This window comes from Rhea pennata, chromosome 6 (assembly GCF_028389875.1).
Source record: "Rhea pennata isolate bPtePen1 chromosome 6, bPtePen1.pri, whole genome shotgun sequence".
NCBI lineage: Eukaryota > Metazoa > Chordata > Aves > Rheiformes > Rheidae > Rhea > Rhea pennata.
In genome coordinates, this window is record NC_084668.1 from 3,215,255 (window position 1) to 3,232,368 (window position 17,114).

The 17,114-nt window shown below is 39.5% G+C and overlaps 1 protein-coding gene across 2 annotated transcripts in view; it reads right to left on the minus strand.

Moving 5' to 3' along the window:
• Positions 1–14,392, minus strand: part of ACVR2A (activin A receptor type 2A) — a 62,986-nt gene extending 48,594 nt beyond the window's left edge. The window contains exons 1-2 of one of the 2 annotated variants that reach the window (XM_062578757.1): positions 13,702–14,392; positions 13,477–13,540 (exon numbers count right to left, since the gene is read on the minus strand). In XM_062578757.1, coding sequence (XP_062434741.1) covers positions 13,477–13,531 — 55 coding nt within the window. In that variant the 5' untranslated portion in view covers positions 13,532–13,540; positions 13,702–14,392. Of the gene's footprint in view, positions 1–13,476 lie in introns of both variants that reach the window. The other variant, XM_062578756.1, reaches the window with a different exon arrangement.
• Positions 14,393–17,114: the final 2,722 nt, after the last annotated feature.

Here is a 17,114-nt window from a genome sequence, read left to right on the forward strand (position 1 = left end):
CCCATTATATCAATCTGAACCTATTTCCTACTCCACTATGTGACCAGTGAACCTGGGAGTCATTGTATCACCTGTTCGTTTGAGTCAGGTTCCACAGACACAGGTTCCAGCTTTACCAGATTGTAAAATGCTCTGTGGAAATATGGGAATTTGACCTCACTGGCTAGCAGTCAGGCACTCTCCTACTATCTGTGAAATGTTCAAGAGAGTGCAATGGAACAGGGTGCGGCCTGTGTAAAGGATGACTGAGGAAACTTTTCATTGCCATATTTCTGCTCACTCTCATATGCAAGCCTCATGTCTACACAAAGAACAGTCGTTCTACATCAGTGAAACTGAAGATGTATAAGGACACTACCTATAGCAAGTTTACAACAGGCACTAGCCTAAAGATCTTTCCTACAAACCCTAGAGAATAATGGGACGAAAGATGTTTAAAAAGCAAGAGGGGAAAAATATTCTGTGATAACAGGCATGCACTGAGGTCCTCTGAACCACTCTGAAAAAGAAAAGCAGTTCTGTAACGACAGCGGTTACTAACAGTGATAAATGTTATTTTTCCTTTCATGTTTAACATGGAAAGGGAACAGTTCTATGCATTAACTGTGTTGTGTCATTTTGCCTTGATATTTCATTTCCTAGGTCAATTTACACAGACTCACTGCAAGTCCTCATTCTACCCATCTCATTCCACGCTCCTCATCTTTTACCCCTTGTCCTCATTTGATATCACTTGCAGAAAGCTACTTGCATTTCTTCCAAGTTGCTTTTGTTAGTTTAGCAAATTGAATCAGCCCAGTACTATGCCAGACAGCCATGAGAGCTGGTGTTTGAGAGGGTTCAACTGACAGCGAAGTGTAACTTCCTCCCCCACATACCCAATTTAGGGTGAAGAGAATATAGAGAGGAACTATAAGTCTCCCAGCCCTCCAATCAGTCTTTTCTTATATGTCATGTCATATACAAAGTTGACAGGACTACAAGATGCCAACACTCTTAGGATGTTTTGAATTAACATTTTTCATTAGGTATAATTTGTAAAGTTTTTAGCATTTCTTGCTTTAAACTAGATTCTGTATTTGACATAGGCTATCTCAAAGCACCATATGACAGAAATTTTAAGTAAACACACTTCAATAGTGCTTAGGGAAAGGAAAAGCTCAACTTCTTACCATGCAGAGAACTAGAACTTGTCATCAGAAAGAGAAAAGGAAGAGAAACTGATTTTGATTAGAGAAGGACAAGTTATCCTGAAGGACTACTTTAAGAGATACCAGCTGTCACCTTTAGCAACAGAAACTGTAAGAACTTTTTTGGACAAGCGGTAGAAGCTAATTTGCTATGCTATTAAGCAGGCTGAGCTACTAGAGGAACAAGTAAGAAATGTGCACTTTGCTGGCTTATTTTTGAAGCTTTATTCTATTACTGAATATCTCTTAAATTAAAAAGAAAACCAAAAATCCCCAAGAACTGTCTAACAATGAAACTGACCAAGAAAACTCTGACATGCGCTAGATGCTCACCCTGTTTGTTATCTACAGCAAGGATTTTGCAGTTTATTAGGAAGATTTTAAGAGTTCCCAGCAACAGTCTACAACCTACTGCATAATGAATATGTCAGTCCATGCTTCAACAATGCATTCGCCAATAGTGTTGAGTTTGCAAACAAGCTTCTCCCTTAGAAAAACGTTACGGCTGACTAGGGCTAGAAGGAAGACAGCAATAAGAATAGCTTCAAGTTCAAGTGGTCACCTGGAGCTCCCCTTGAGCATCATTTTGAGCATGTAAATATCCTGAAAGCCTATGAAAACACAAATTCAAACACACACTTTCACTCTTACATATGTGAAAAGTGCGTATTTGTCACCCGCCTCTTCTCTCGCATATTGAAAACTGCTAGCACTCAGATGATAAGATTTAAGAGTCTGAGTTGATGTGCTGCATATTACTTGTTGAAAGAAGCTTCACAATCTGACCAAGATGAGTATGCTGAAGTGAAAAATATAAATAGGTTTTCCACACAGATTTCATGACCAACATTCTTTGCCTTTGCTGCTAATGAAAGAGCTTCCAGTATCAAAATATTTGTAATACTGGAGAAAAAAAAGTTTTGGATAACTACAATTACTATTAACATTAATAAGAAATATTTTAGCAAAAGCTATAACAAGATTCTAGAAAATTTCCAGTCATCAAATAAAAAGCTCATTCTACTCCATTAGACATCATCTTCCCTGCAAAATTGGTAGGACATTTCATCAAATTATGAAGTTTGCTAATCATTGACTAACCAAGATCCCAGAGTTAAAGAATTTTTGTTCTCACACATCCTTAGAGTAGTATCAGTAACACCACAATTTCCCACTTTTTGTGCATATACTCAGCACTCCTTATATTTTGTTTTACAGCTGAATCCTCATGACAGGATGTCAGAAGATGGTTCTTTTTAGGATACACAGATTGTTTTCCTTGTGATCAGAATTCTTCCTGAACTGAAGAGCAGATTAGTGATGTTTTGCAAATTATACGCTGAACAGCCTCTGTGTAGGCATTATGAAAAGCAGATACTCGTTACCTTAAAGGATGCTCAATAAGAACAGAATGGAGGATGAGAAAAGAAAGGCAGTTTAAGATCAACTTGTCCAAAGTACAATTCCTCCATTTTGAAGGAAAAGAAAAAAAAAAAAGAAGAAGAAGAAGAAAAAGCTAGAAGAAAAAACGGAACCTACGCACTTTCAGCTTCTTTGAAAGCCTCCAACTAATCGCGATTTTGTACTTTTCCAAGTGAGAAAGACGATTTTATTCAAATTTTTTGATACTTTTTTTTTTCCGAAGTATTGGCAAGTCACTTCACAGTCCCCCCAACTGTCCAATGAGTTGGGGGTTGTTGTTTTATCTGGGGAGAGGAGGGAAGGTCAAGGAGGGAATCAAAAACATCTTGAGTTTTTAAATAAGCTTCTTGTTTTTAAATAAAACTTCTTGTAAATTACTTGTGGTTTTAAATCTAGGTCTTAGTACATATATGGTACATATGAACTAAATAAGAGCTTACTACTGATTTATACCATTCTACAGAGGGAAGGTTAGCTGAGACTTAATTTGTTTTTTCTTAGTGCATACCAAAATCATCAAGTTCAACAAAATAAAATAAATGTTTGTAATAAAATTTATAGGATTTTTGAAGTAGTTTAAGATTTTTTTTTTCATTTAATGAAATATAATTATCAGTAGGGGTAATTTGCAAAACAAACTCTTCCCAAATTAAGGATCAGAGAATTAAAACTAAAATATTTAACTGGTGGCCTCCCCTATACTACTGTTACTGTAAAGCAGCTTTATGGACAAATGAAAAATAAAGAGACTAATTTATGATGAAAGGTATAGACATTTAACAATTGCATGCTATTTAAAATCAAAGTAATTCTAACAATCTAAGTTTTTCAACCCTGAAACATGAAAATATTTAAAGAAAATTCTTCTATTATGCAATTGGTATGAGCTGGAGAGAGCCATCTGCACCCTCTACTGACAAATGCTACCAAAAATTTCTAAAATTAACAGCTATTTCCTGCTATGTTTAATTTTATCTTATACACTTAATATAACTAAAAAACAAAATTAAACCTGTTTGACCTTCCCTAGAATTCCTAGAAGGAAATATATATATATATATTTTAAATCTTAGAAGGCTTGATCAAATGCAATATATTTAGAAATGACTTTTAAACATGGACTACATTTCAACTTAAATGCTGATATTGACATCAAACCAATCCACATACTCAAAATACAACTAACAGAATAAAGATCACTATGATCATTTAGGCAGTATTTTAAAACTAGAGACTAGTGTTATCTAGATAAGATCATAGAATCATAGAATGGTAAGGTTGGAAGGGACCTCTGGAGATCATCTAGTCCAACCCTCAGCATAGCCCCGTACGGCATTAGCAGCACCATGCTCTAACCAACTGAGCTAAACTTGCCCCCAAGATAAGAACTCTGAACCTGAAAAAAGTCATGTTTTTATGGCTTCAGTTACAAAAAACTACCAATCACAAGTTTCTATGTCACCCCCCCAAAAAAAAACTGTTGAAAACAAGCTAAAAATTAGCTATGCTAGCTAACAAATAAAAGTCAAGATATAGGCAGCATGTAATTGAAATAGAACTACTCAAATAAGGAACACAGCAAGAGCAGGACGAGAAACAACACAAGCAGAGTCCCTCAAGGGTGTATCGTAGGACATATGCTGTTTCATACCTTTATCGATGACCCAAAGGAGAGGGCAGAATGCACCTCATCAAGTTTGCACACGACACCAAACTCAGGGATGCTCAAGGGCAGGGCTGCTGCTCAGGGGGGCCCAGACAAACTAGAGGGATGGGCCAACAGGAACCTTGTGAAACTCAACAAGGACAAACGCAGAGTCCAGAGCCTTGGGACAGAGCATGTTCTGTATCAGTACAAGCCCAGGACTGTCTGTCTATAGAGACCTGGAGGTCTAGAGAACCATACACTAAACAAGTCAGCAGTGTGCTCAGGCAGTAAAGAAGGTTTACAGCACACTGGGCTGTAACATTTGGAATAATTATTCTTTTTACTCAGCACTCCTTAGACCACATCTGGAATACTGTGTTTAGTGATGGGCCTCCCAGGACAAGATGTTGAAGAACTCGAGCAGATCCAGTAAAGGGCCACAAAAGATAGTCAGGGGCTGGAATATACAACTTGAGAGATGGCGGAAACTGGACTTACTCAGCCTAGAGAAGAGTAGGCTAAGGGTTGTGGAGGGGAAGGAGGACACTTAGTAGGTGCCTTCCAGTTCTTAAGAGAAGTTAAAAGACACAGCTAGGCTCTTTACTGAGATGCACTGCCAGAGAATGAGACAAAGGTCATAAACTAAAATAGGGATGGTACTGACTCAACATAGGGAAAACACACTCTCACTACGAGGATAATGCTTTATTTGGAACAGGCTGCTCACAGAAACACAGTGGAATCCTTGCCCTTGGACAGTTTCAAAATATAGCTGGAAAAGCCCTGCTCTGAATTCATGCTTGACTCTGCTCAGAGCGCGGGACTGGAGTAATGACCAAATTAAATTTAAGATCTTAGGATTTCAAAAAGTAACTTCAAAAAGGAAACCACCATTTCCATTCAAAGCCATTACTATGGCATGACATTAAAAAAAAAATCAGCTCGACTGCAAAATGTTGGTAATTATTGACTGTAACATTGTTGCACTAAAAGCTTACAAAGATCTTCTAAAATAGAAATACCCTTTAAGCGCAGGCAAGTATTTCTTTCCTTAAAGGCTGTATCTATACTGCAGAATGTAACAGGTCCAGAGACTGGCTGCCAACCCTGCGTAAATCCTAAGTGTCATAGACTGACCACATCCATTCCAAGGAGTACGTGGCCACTGACCTCTTTATGGCTCTGTATTATGTTCTTCAGGCCCCAAAGCACACTGCTCTTTTGGAAACAGGGATGGTTTTCAGTTTGAATGTCCCCAAAAATGCAAAGGCTAAGCCATAATCCACTGTAAATCAACATTCACAGCACACTGAAGGTATATGCATCATGCCCTAAAATGTGATACGAGGGCATGCAGCAGCACTGAAGATGCAGAGTCAGCTGCAGGAAGTCTGGTACCGTCTTGTTTGTGCCGCCTGCTGGCGCTGGCCCCTGGCCTGCGTTATCCCTCAAACTGTGCCTGTATGTCATCTCACTAGACACCAATTGGCACAGGCTAAAACTATGTCAGAGAATGTGCTAACAGTTAAGCAGCATTCACGTTCGCTTTGTGGCCTCATTTTACTAAGAATTCTAGAAAACAGCCAAAAAAGGGCAAATCACCATCTCAGAAAGGAGAACAGATCATCTCTAATATGTTCTTCAAGCCTATAGTCAATCATATTTAAATCGCTGACCTGCTTTCCCCCACCGCACTTTTTCAAGAGTAAAAACTGAACATTGATTTATCTTCACGAAAAGGTTAGTATCTTTTATAAGCAGTACCTCAAAGTTTTGATGTTTTGATCACCTTTTCAATTTCTAAAAATGATGCATGTACCCATCCAACTTATAAACTCGGTCCGTCACAAGAAACTTTGCAACTTTAATTAAAAGAATGAACTCTTTTCTGGTGAAATGATAAATACTGAATGCATTCTACTTTGGAATGGAAAATGCATGAAGTTAAAGCAGGATTAATATTTTGACCTGTACTACAGAAAAGCAGCAAGAAAGATCCCATTCTCATTTTTTTTAAAATGATTATTCAAACATTATCTGAAAACAGTATCTTTGGATGCAATATGATGTCTTAAATAGCCATTCAGGTATAAGCTTTAAAATGCGTCATAAAAATTAAAACAAAAAAACAACAACAAAAAAAACTTATTCACTGTTATTTTAAACACAGTGAGGTCTTCCAAAATATGAAAACAGCTTTACTGAGGTGCAGAACAAAGCTAGATTAGACAGCAGTACCTATCTCCTGATATTAAGGAAACAAACACTGTATTTTTGCATTTACAGTTTAGTTAATGATCTTAAAGTTCAGGAAACAAAAACAGTTTCAGAAGTCTTCTTGGGCTTCATTGTACCTAAGATCTAGCAATTACAAAATGTTGATTTTTCCTGAATATCATGCTCTTCAGTTCACTAACCATCAGCAACACTTCCCTCATGTAATACAATAGTTATAAAAGCAAAAAAAAAAAAAAAAAAAAAAAAAGGGTACCCAGGCATTTCTTACATGCTCCTCACACTTCAGAGTTCTCAGAGCTTGCCTTTTAATTAAATTCTCATTTCAGCATTTTCAGCTGAACTACCACCTAAAACACAGCTTCAAATCAAACATTAAAAGTGTCCATGATACCTTAACAAAATAAGGAATCTTAAAAGGTGATATTCAGCTATTTAAATTCCCTCAACAATATGCAGCCTCCTTACCAAATAAAGATACTGAACATCATAGGAAAGACATATTTACTTATAAGTCAGTGTAGTTTAATAGTTACTAACAAGCTTTTACAGTGAATAACTCAATAACAACACTGAAATTATTACAATTTTGGACTGACTCTGCATCCTGACTGAAATATTATCTCACACCACTTTAACCATAAATACCAGTATAACCTAGTATTTTAATAAGGGAAGTTTTTAGAACTCAGCAATACTTAGTTCACCCTCAAAAACAAAAAATAATGAAACGCTGAATTGTCAGTACATTAGAAGTGTTCCTGTTCTTCCAACTGGCATATTGTAAAGTCACTAGGATTTCAGGTTACACAGCTGTCATTCAGACCTTTGCTGGCATCAATACGACTGGAAGGACGTCACTTGCTTTTTTTTTTCCTCCATAATGAAGTTTCTACCTGAAAGCCATAGCGGGCATAGTTCATGAAAAAGACCATGACAAAGAAAGCTCCAGAGTCAAAGACTACTATTCTGCTCATCTTTCCTTGACTAAGAGTCAGAAAATGAGATTATATTGGGAGAACTGTGGAACAGGAGCGATGCAAGAAAGAAGAGAAAAATCACGCATCTTTCACTGAGCTGCTAAACTATCAAGTAATTCAACTTTTTGTGAGAGTATCTTACTAGAGAGGAGTAAAAAGACATATTTCCTCCCTCCAATGCCCAGTGTTATTAGACTTCACCAATTAGAACAATACTAGTGCTACCTTCAGCTGCTCTGGGTGCAGGAATCTTCCCACAGATGCTTCCCTCACTTCCAAGTGTTTTTCCAATACTTCTAACCACATAACTAAAGATTTACGCCTCCAGCTAGTGAGCAAATCATCTGTCTTTTTCTAGGCAGATTATTTGCTTCCAATTACAGCTGTAACTAGGAAATTTACAATGAAACCATGATTTCTGACCTTTCTCATCAAGAGCTCCTTTACTGTGAAACTATCAAGGAATGATGCCTTAGCAATATTTATTGCAGTGAGTAAATCCCTCTCCTCTGGTCTCCCTCCACCAGCAATTCAAGTATTTGGTGCAGCTAATATAAGTTTGGGATTCTTAGCCACAAAACTATGCAATGTAAACAATATGGCAGTAAATATTCATTTTCTGTGGGATTATGCCTAAATACTCTCTGCTGCTTGGCTCTGTAGTCACAAACTGTTTCTAAGGGGGGGAAAAAACAAAAACAAAAACCTCCACACAGATATGTTAAAGGAGAGAAAATAAGAGATGCCACATATAGTCACTGGCATCCAATAACATTTCAATTTCCATATGGAAATAACAGGAAATAAGATGTGCTTAATGTTAAGCACCAAGGCAACAAAAACACATTAAGATTTCATCATACAAGAACTTGGCTGTAAAATTTGTAGTTTTCTTGATCTTTTTTAAGAGTTCTCATTTTCAGGAACATCAGATAGTTAACAGACCATGTATTTTACCAACCAGCTGAAGCAGACATTTGCATTAATCTGCTTTCTGTTAATTAAGTGGTGGAAACGCATCTACCCTTTACCAAGAAATCTCTTCTACCCTCAAATTCCTAGTCAACTTCTCTCTTTTTACATCCTATTTTAAAAGAGTTATTCTCCACATGATTTCTAAGGATAAATACCCAGGCCTTGCTATATCTTAACTCTGAATACAGTTCTCCAAAAGACTATTTTCCAAGTACTGTCCATCACATTTTTCTGAGTAAAGAAATAAAGAGTTCTTTTAAGACCCTTTAATCACACTTTAAGAGGTCCAAAAAATAAATATATAATCTTCATATTGATAAGAGAAATGAATTCCAATTTCAAAGAGAAATAAATTATGGGAATTGAAAGCCAGTCATTGTCAAAAACAGAAGTGTTAAAAGCACGGGTGGAGTAGCAGAGAGAATCACCACGAATCCAAAACATTGTTAATTTTTTCCCCCTACCTAAGAGCACCATTTGATATGGCGAAATAGAACCTTTCTATTTGAGGTTTAAAAAGTTGTTTTTCTTCTCATTATCATTTGCAAACTGACAGAGCCTGGGGGTAAAACGCTTTCATCCCCAAACTCCAGCAGGGTAGGGTAAAAGAAACGCTATCTGTTAATCGCTATCTCAAATGCTATCTGTTAAAACCAGATGAAAATTAGTATTCATTATAGCAGTATCTTCTTGCAATCTTCTTGCAACCCCCATATAGCAAAAAAAATAATTTTCACCTCAAATATTAAAAAGCCTCAAATTTAATAGCAGCTAGCATTTGAAGACAAACTTGCTAGAAGTTTTCTCTAGGAAAAATGACTTGCATCTGAAAGGCAGACATCGGAATAAATGGATGCTAACTGCTTTTATAATCAATATTAGTAACATCAACCTGGAACCATAAGACTTTGTGAACTACATTACATTCACATCTGTGTACATGTATATATGCCTGAAAAAGATACTAAGCAGGTTTACAAGTTCTGCCCTGAACACCAACATCAAGACTGTTAAGTGTGTTATCTGTGGGAAATATCCTAACAGGAAGAAAAAAAAAAAGAAAAATGTGCACTGTTATTAAAAAAAAAAAAAAAAAAAAAAAAAAGAGCAGCATTTTATTTTGTAAGTAGTGCTAACTCTTAAGTGCTTTATTGCTTTGCCTGTGCAATAAAGTGATTAGAGTTGAACCACGATCATGGACAGCTTGCAGAGAACATACCAGCAGAGACGATTTCACAAACTTTACTCCCAAATCTTTGGCAGGATTTTCAAGTGCTACCAAGTAAATAATGAAAGGATAGTCGAAGAGTGTTAAACATACCAGCAAAATGAAACAAAACATTCTCACCTCCCACCCCTCCATTCCTTCAGAACACTCAATCACACAGCTTCTGAAGTTGCAGCTTAGGCTTCAGTAACTGCATCCGTGTTTGGGGGGGTGGGGGGGGAGAGAGGGGAAAGAAAAGAAGAAAAGAAAAGAAAGAACACCACTACCACAATCATGTTTTCCCCTAATAATAATCAGGGCAAGGCAGGGGAAGAATAAAATAAAATTAAAGAGTAGAAATTTCCCTGTAGAGTGAAAATACTTACATCAACTACAAAGGCATTTTTGACATGTCATTTTTTTTGGCAAAATTACTGAAGACCCCCTCCAAAGGCTAAGTAGCTTGAAAACAATGTGGCACCAGGAAAAAAAAAAAAATATATATATATATATAGGGCCAAAACTACTGATGTGTGTTTCCTTCTCCTTAAGTGATTTTTAACATTAATTGTGCTAAAGTGAGTTTTACCAGTTTTAGTGAGAGTGTCTCCAGTAAGAGACCAAGCTGGAGAACTACTGCAATAACAGCCTTGCAGGTACCAAAGCCGCAACTGGTAACTGAGAAGTATGGAAAAGATGGTTTGGAAGAAGCAGAGTTTAGAAGTAATGAAACCATACACGAACAGTTTGAAGTTGTAGCATCTACAATTGGATATTTTGATGCAAAACAACCTAGTACTTTAACAACTCCCACATTTTCAACTACATAGGTGGACATATATCACATCACAGAGAACTATGAAGGTACACATTCTCTATTCCTGAAAGTCCATAGAGTAAAATTTGTTTGGGGATTATGAAGAATAGAGGAGAAACATACTTTCTCAGAGTGGGAGAAGTGTGGAATGTGGGACAACACAGATAATATCTAGAAGTGCTTTCTGACAAAACATACTCTATTATTTACTGTTTTTCTTTAAGCTCACCTACAGCATTACGAGAATCATAGGAAGCATATTCAGTTTTTCATAAGTATTTTATTACTACTTTGAGATCTTCTGTTATTTTTAATAGAGAAAACTTTTTCTTTATCAAAATATACATAGCTTTATATATATATATATATATATATACATAAAAACACATTAAATGGTATACCTGGAACCTTAACCAAGGCATTTGGTTTTCATGTTTAGCTACTACGAGTTCATCTCATTCTCTTGAATTGGTATAAATGGGTGCAAACCTACATCAAATTTTATCCAAGTACCTACAAATACAGTAACAAATATTTTGAAGTGTAATAACATGACATATATGTTCACTTTTTCCACACCTTAGTCAAAAGGGGAAATATTTCCACTTTCTTACCAAAAATTACTACATTTGAATTCATGGGGAATCCATGTGCATTTAAAGTGCATTTACAGCATTTCAAATAGTAGTTTACATACAGTAAAACGCCTTCAAACTAAAGACCACTTTAACACCCACCACATAGAACAAAAATATATTCACCTATACAAAGAACTCTGGTAATAGTGAGCTATGTAAACAATTGTGGAAAATGACTGCATACAAAACATTAAAAATAAATAAATGAAATCAGGGAAAAAAAAATAAAATCAATCCTTCCCCACCCCACAAACACACACATTACAAGGGGCTGAAGGCTGCATACTGGAGAAAGGAAAAACAATCTCTTTACACCTGAACCGTAGGATTTCTTCAACTATTGCCCACATACTTAAATGAATAATCTGGATAGACTTTTTTTCAGTCTAAAGAATGCAAGGGAGACTTTCTTCTGACTTTAATGCCATAACAGATTCATCAGATATGATTTTAACCTACAGAAGTTATAGTGAATAGAAGAAACACTATGAATCAAAATGCATGTATTTCATGCTAAAATAGTAGAAGCAAAAAACTTACTGTAAGTTGATTCATTTTTATACCTACACCAGAATAGCAGACCCACTGCTATTCTAAATACTAGGATAGAAAACAGTTTTTAATTGTTAAATACTGGATTATTTCATGTTTAATATCGGAAGAACCACCAAAACAATGTTATTAACATAAGCCATCCAAAATTTAGCCAGTTCTTTTGACTATTTAATTAAGATTACTCCTATTTTCATAAGGCAAGAGAAACACTCACTTTTTACCTACCAAGAACAAAAAGTGCAAGAATGCTGAAGGAAAGACTGTTCTTGTTGCTTAACAGTTCTTTTTGATAAGGAAGATAGGTAATTTAAACAAGATCACGTGCTTTAGGCTAAAGGATCTTTATATAAAGACGTGGAATGGAGAGACACATACAAAGAACAGATAGCACTAAGTCTTCGAAAAACTGCCAATGAGGAGGGAAAAAAGTTTTCTATGAAAACATTCCTGAATTAAGAGGAATATTACACGAGTACCATCAAAACAAGATATTAGATCAAAATAAAAGACGTGCATTTTAGTGAAAGACAGTATTGTCAAAAGTCTTAAAAAAAAAGAAAAGAAAAAGAAAAAAGACGATGACTAGATGGCACACTAAAAAAGTGTGCCCATAACCTGTTCTGCTCTTTCTCTGATTAAAGCAGACAGGATTCTTTTGGTTAATTTCTGGCAGTGATCGCCATTTCACAGCACATTTAGCCCACACGGAATTGATCAATAATGCTACAGACATAAGGCTAGACTATCCATTTACTAACCACAAGAAAATGTACTGTTCAGCAAAATTCTGCACATTATAACAGTGAAATTTTAAAAGGCATTTTTATACAGATCTAGTCACTCCCTCACATAGGTTATGAATAATACCTGAAAATTAGCAGTCAGAATACTCAGATGGCTAAATTTATCTTTGCATATCATATGAGAAAGCTAAAAAGCATACATAAATGCATAGAGAGGGCTCTAGATGCATACAAAAATATATAAACAAATTTTAAATGTTACATAGCTCAGGATTAGTAGCTTATAATAGCTTTCTTAAAACTGATCGAGCTTCAAATAGAAATGAATCAACTGTTCATCCAGCCACTGGTTGTTATCATAATAATTCCCCCCCACCCCAAAACAAGCGTATGGAAGTTCTCACGCTACACTTGTTTCTCATGACTAAGGGCTAGCGTTAGAAACTGAACTTTTGTTGCTTTGAAGATAAAAATCAATGGACTTTTGTATTACAAGATAATGATGTAGTACAGGATAGACATAGCAAAATACAAAGCCTTACAAATCGCTTTGAACCTGATCTGAAAGTCCGCCTTTTGCACCTAATTCTGTGTGTACATCCATACACGCACACACCCCTTCCTGTCAGTAAAGGGCTAGCTAATACTTTCATAGTTGTAACTATTCTAAACTAATGAGCGTTAATGAAAGCTGGTATTCACCACTGAATGCCCCAAAACAAGAAATTTGAATGAAGTTAGGAATATTTCAGCTTGATTATTCATTATCCAGAACATGAAACATGGTAATAATTGCATCATCAGATGATCACATACGACATTAGGTGATTAAATCTCTACATGTGTTCTACACAGTTTTTCTGAAATGCAAGGACTGCACACACAAAATGATCATCTGCACAAGTTTTTAAGAGTAACAATCAAAACAGCTCTTGCCTTTACAATCACTGCCATCCCAAACACCTGTCATCTGGAAAGATTTATCCTAATTCATACTAATGATCAAAGTTAGCTTAAGCTTTCAAGTGCTAACTCTTACGTTTAAAGTGACAAAAACAAGACTTACCTGAAGAACATGAGATAAGAAAAACAGCGAACGCCAACTTAGTAGCAGCTCCCATTTTCCAATGCTGTTAAAACATTTAAGTGATTTTAAGTATCCAGTTTCCCGGGTCTTGCAAGCTGGAAAAATCTCCCCTTCTGCTGAACCAGAATAAAGCAATCTATAGCAACATTTCTGAGGAGTATAATGTTCACAAAACAGTAAAATCAGATTTATTCAGATACTGACAATCTCTCTCCGGCTCTTTCTAGCGAGAATCCGGGTACAGGGATGGATATATTTGGAACCGTGTTTCAAAACACACGTGTCATTTGGCTTCTGTACAAATGGTGGCAAAATTTAATTCATAAAAGCATGTTACGAATCCACTAAAAAAGTCAACAATTAAGCCGCTGGATACTTTAGGAAAACAAAGTCTCAGAACACACTCCAATTCTTTTCCACATCAAGCTTTGTAAAGCATCCCTCGTGGGTGCTGAATATCGGGGAGTCGTATGGAGATTAGTAAACAACGTATTTTCGTCCTCACTCCCGTTTTACAATATGTAGTGTTTGGGAGAAAAACAGTTCCATTTCAGCTTCAAACGTGACGAGCCTTTGATGAAGGGCAGAAGTCTGTCAGTTCCTTTACCAAAACTACCTTAAAAATAAAGCTACCAGCTACACGTGGGTAGTAACACTTAAGTTTTCTTTAATAATGCTGAGGGATGTAGCATAACCCAGAAGAGAAAAAGGGACGAAACAACAGTTTGAAAACAAACCAACCTCCAAGCCTTCTCAAAAGTGGCAAATCTCTAGTCCTTCTTCCTCCAGTCCAAAAAAGCTGCACATTTCTCCCTCTCTCCCCTATTTCACGAGCCTTTGCTTTGCCCGTTGAACACAAGCACTCTCGAATCCAAATCAGATTTCCAATTCTTTTAGAAGATCGCCGCCCTCCCCCCCCTCCCCCCAAAAAAAGACTACATTTGGTATTTAAACGCAGAAGAGTGACTGAAAAAAAATGCAATATCCAGCCGCTGGGGAGGAAGGTGACAGATAGGCTTTGTGGCGAATCCTTCCTTCCTGGACTGCCGTGTTTCTGTGAGAATTCCGCTTCTTTGGAAGTGCAGGGGCTAACGATACGGCACGCACACGAGAGGAGGCAGCAGCTATCGCCTCGTCCGCGGGGCTGGCGGCAGGTTTCCTTCTCCTGGCTGTGCCTCTTCTGCTGGATGTATGTGTATATATATCTATAGATATATATATACTCCTCTCCAACTCCTCACGGACACATTTTTTCTTTCCGCGCCTCTGCCCGCCCCACTGCCGTTACAGCGGGGACCCGTGGCAGTCTCCCACTCAATCCAGGTCTTGCTTGATTCAGCAGAAAGGAAATATATATATGTATATATATATATGCAGCAGAGGTGGAAAGGCAAAAGCCTGCCGGACTCCCGCTGTCTTTTCGCTGAGCCTCCCACACGGCGCACCGGGCGAGCCCCGGCCGGAGGACTCCCCTCGTCACCCTCTCCCCTAACTCTGACCCCAGCTCACTCGCGGCTCGGAGGAAACCGCCGCTGGACGCAACTCTCCCGTCTCTCGGGCGGCGGAGGCAGCGCGGCCGAGACCAACTTTGTCCCTCCAGGAGTGCAGTTTAGGGGTTGCCGAGGAGGAAAGGCCGAGCCTGCGGTTTTCCTCTGGGCGGCGGCAGCGGCAAGAGCCGTCTCTAGAGTCTCCCGAGTCCAGCTGGCAGCTCGGAACAGCCCTCCGTACCCTGCTGCGGCTGCTGCTCCCCTGTGGTAATTTCATATCTACCCATTCACTGTGTGGCGTGGAGAACGGAGCCAAGATGGCGGCGCCCGGGCGATTGTTTTTGTTTCCTCTCCTCCTGCCCCCTCCCCCACCCTCCCCTCCTCTCCCCACAGCCACAGTCACGGCGGCCCGTCGCGCGACGCCGTGCGAGCGCGCGGCGCCGCTGATTGACAGCCGCCCTGGCCACTCGCCGCCCGTCGCTTGGCCCCGCCCCGCCCCCTCCCCCCGCCCCGTCCCGCCCCGCGAGGGGCGGGGGCAGCGCGCGCACCGCCCGCCCCTACCTGCGCCCGCGCGCCCTCCTCACACCCAGTTCCCCCCCCCCCCCCCCCCGCTCCTCCCAGGCGCGCGCCACCTCGCACGCGCTGGGCGCGGCCGTTGGGGGCGCCGCGGCCGTTGGGGGCGCCGCGGCCGTTGGGGGCGCCGCGGCCGTTGGGGGCGCCGCGGCCGTTGGGGGCGCCGCGGCCGCCGACCCGGCAGGGCTCCTGCCCGGTTCGCAGAGCGAGGGCTTGATTTCTGTCGCCTCTCGCCTCGGTAATGCTGGCGGGGAGGTGTGTGCGCGTGTGTGTGCGCGTGCGCGCGCGCTGGTGCCACCGCGGGGCTGGCCGGCCGGCAGGTGTGAGGGATGGGCCACTCCGCCGACCTGCGCCACTTCCCCCCCGGCCCCCATCCCCGGCTCCTTTATTATTAATTCACCTTTCCCGCGCTTGTGCCTGGCGCTTGGGAGCTTTTCTCTGTCATCACAGCCTTTTCTTAGTGGCAGCAAGTGACCTGCTGTGGAGGGAGGGCTGGAAGAGAAAAATACCACAGGAAAAAAAAAATACATTTGAGAGGTGGTATCAAGGCAAGAGCTGCAGGCACTGGTGTCAAATGCTGTTTTCCTGGCTTTTTGGCAGCGTTTAGGGCTCTTTTCCTCACTTCCCCCAACCAGCAGTGACATTGCTGGTTTCCAGCAGGGAGCTTTAGTAGGAAGGTTGGCATGTGGTGTTCCCTATGGCAGGCTTGCTCCCCAGGGACCTAAAGCTAATCCCTGTTGTCACAAAATCCAGCATCTATTTTATAGTCCTGCTTTCAGATGTTGTCATGCCCAGATAATACATTAACAGGTGGTTATATCTACACAGCATATTAATTATACATTATGTATATATATATTTTTATATATACACATATATATTTGATGTTTGCACTGGTTCCCCCAGAAGAACAGGGTGCTCTGCTCGCGTGGTTGCTGCGCTTCCTGACTCTGACAGCTTTCTTAATCTCCCTCTGAATCACAACACACTTCTGTTTCCTATCATTGTTTGTCCTTTGGCCACCGCAGCCTAGCGGCTTGCGTTATTTATGTGTAGTGAGATGGCCTTTAGAAGTACCCAACATGGGCACAACACTGCATTGTTTTACCTGTGGTGCAAAAGCAGAACAAATGGTCTGTGCCACAGGGCCTGGGTATGGAGCAGCACATGCTCTCAGCTCAGAACAGAGGAGGGAGAAAGTGGGAAGAACGAATAACTTACAGTGCTCTCATCTTTCAGGAAGGATATATGTGGGGACCTTGCTGGTGGTTTGTATCACTATAGATAAAACATTTCTACAGTAAATCATCCATCCACTATAAGGACAACTGTTCTGCTTCTTCATGAGTCTGGTCAGTGTCTCCATTTTTTTTTTTTTTTTTTTTTTTTTGACTGGATACCATGTAACGTTATCTGTCTCTGATTGCAAAGGAAGATACCTTTCTTCTAGACCTGAAGAAGAATGCAGGAAAGCATAAGGACATAATACTGTCCTATGATACCTGTATTTTGTAAATGCCTATAGTTAAGGAAGCAAGAGGTACCAAGTTCTCTGAA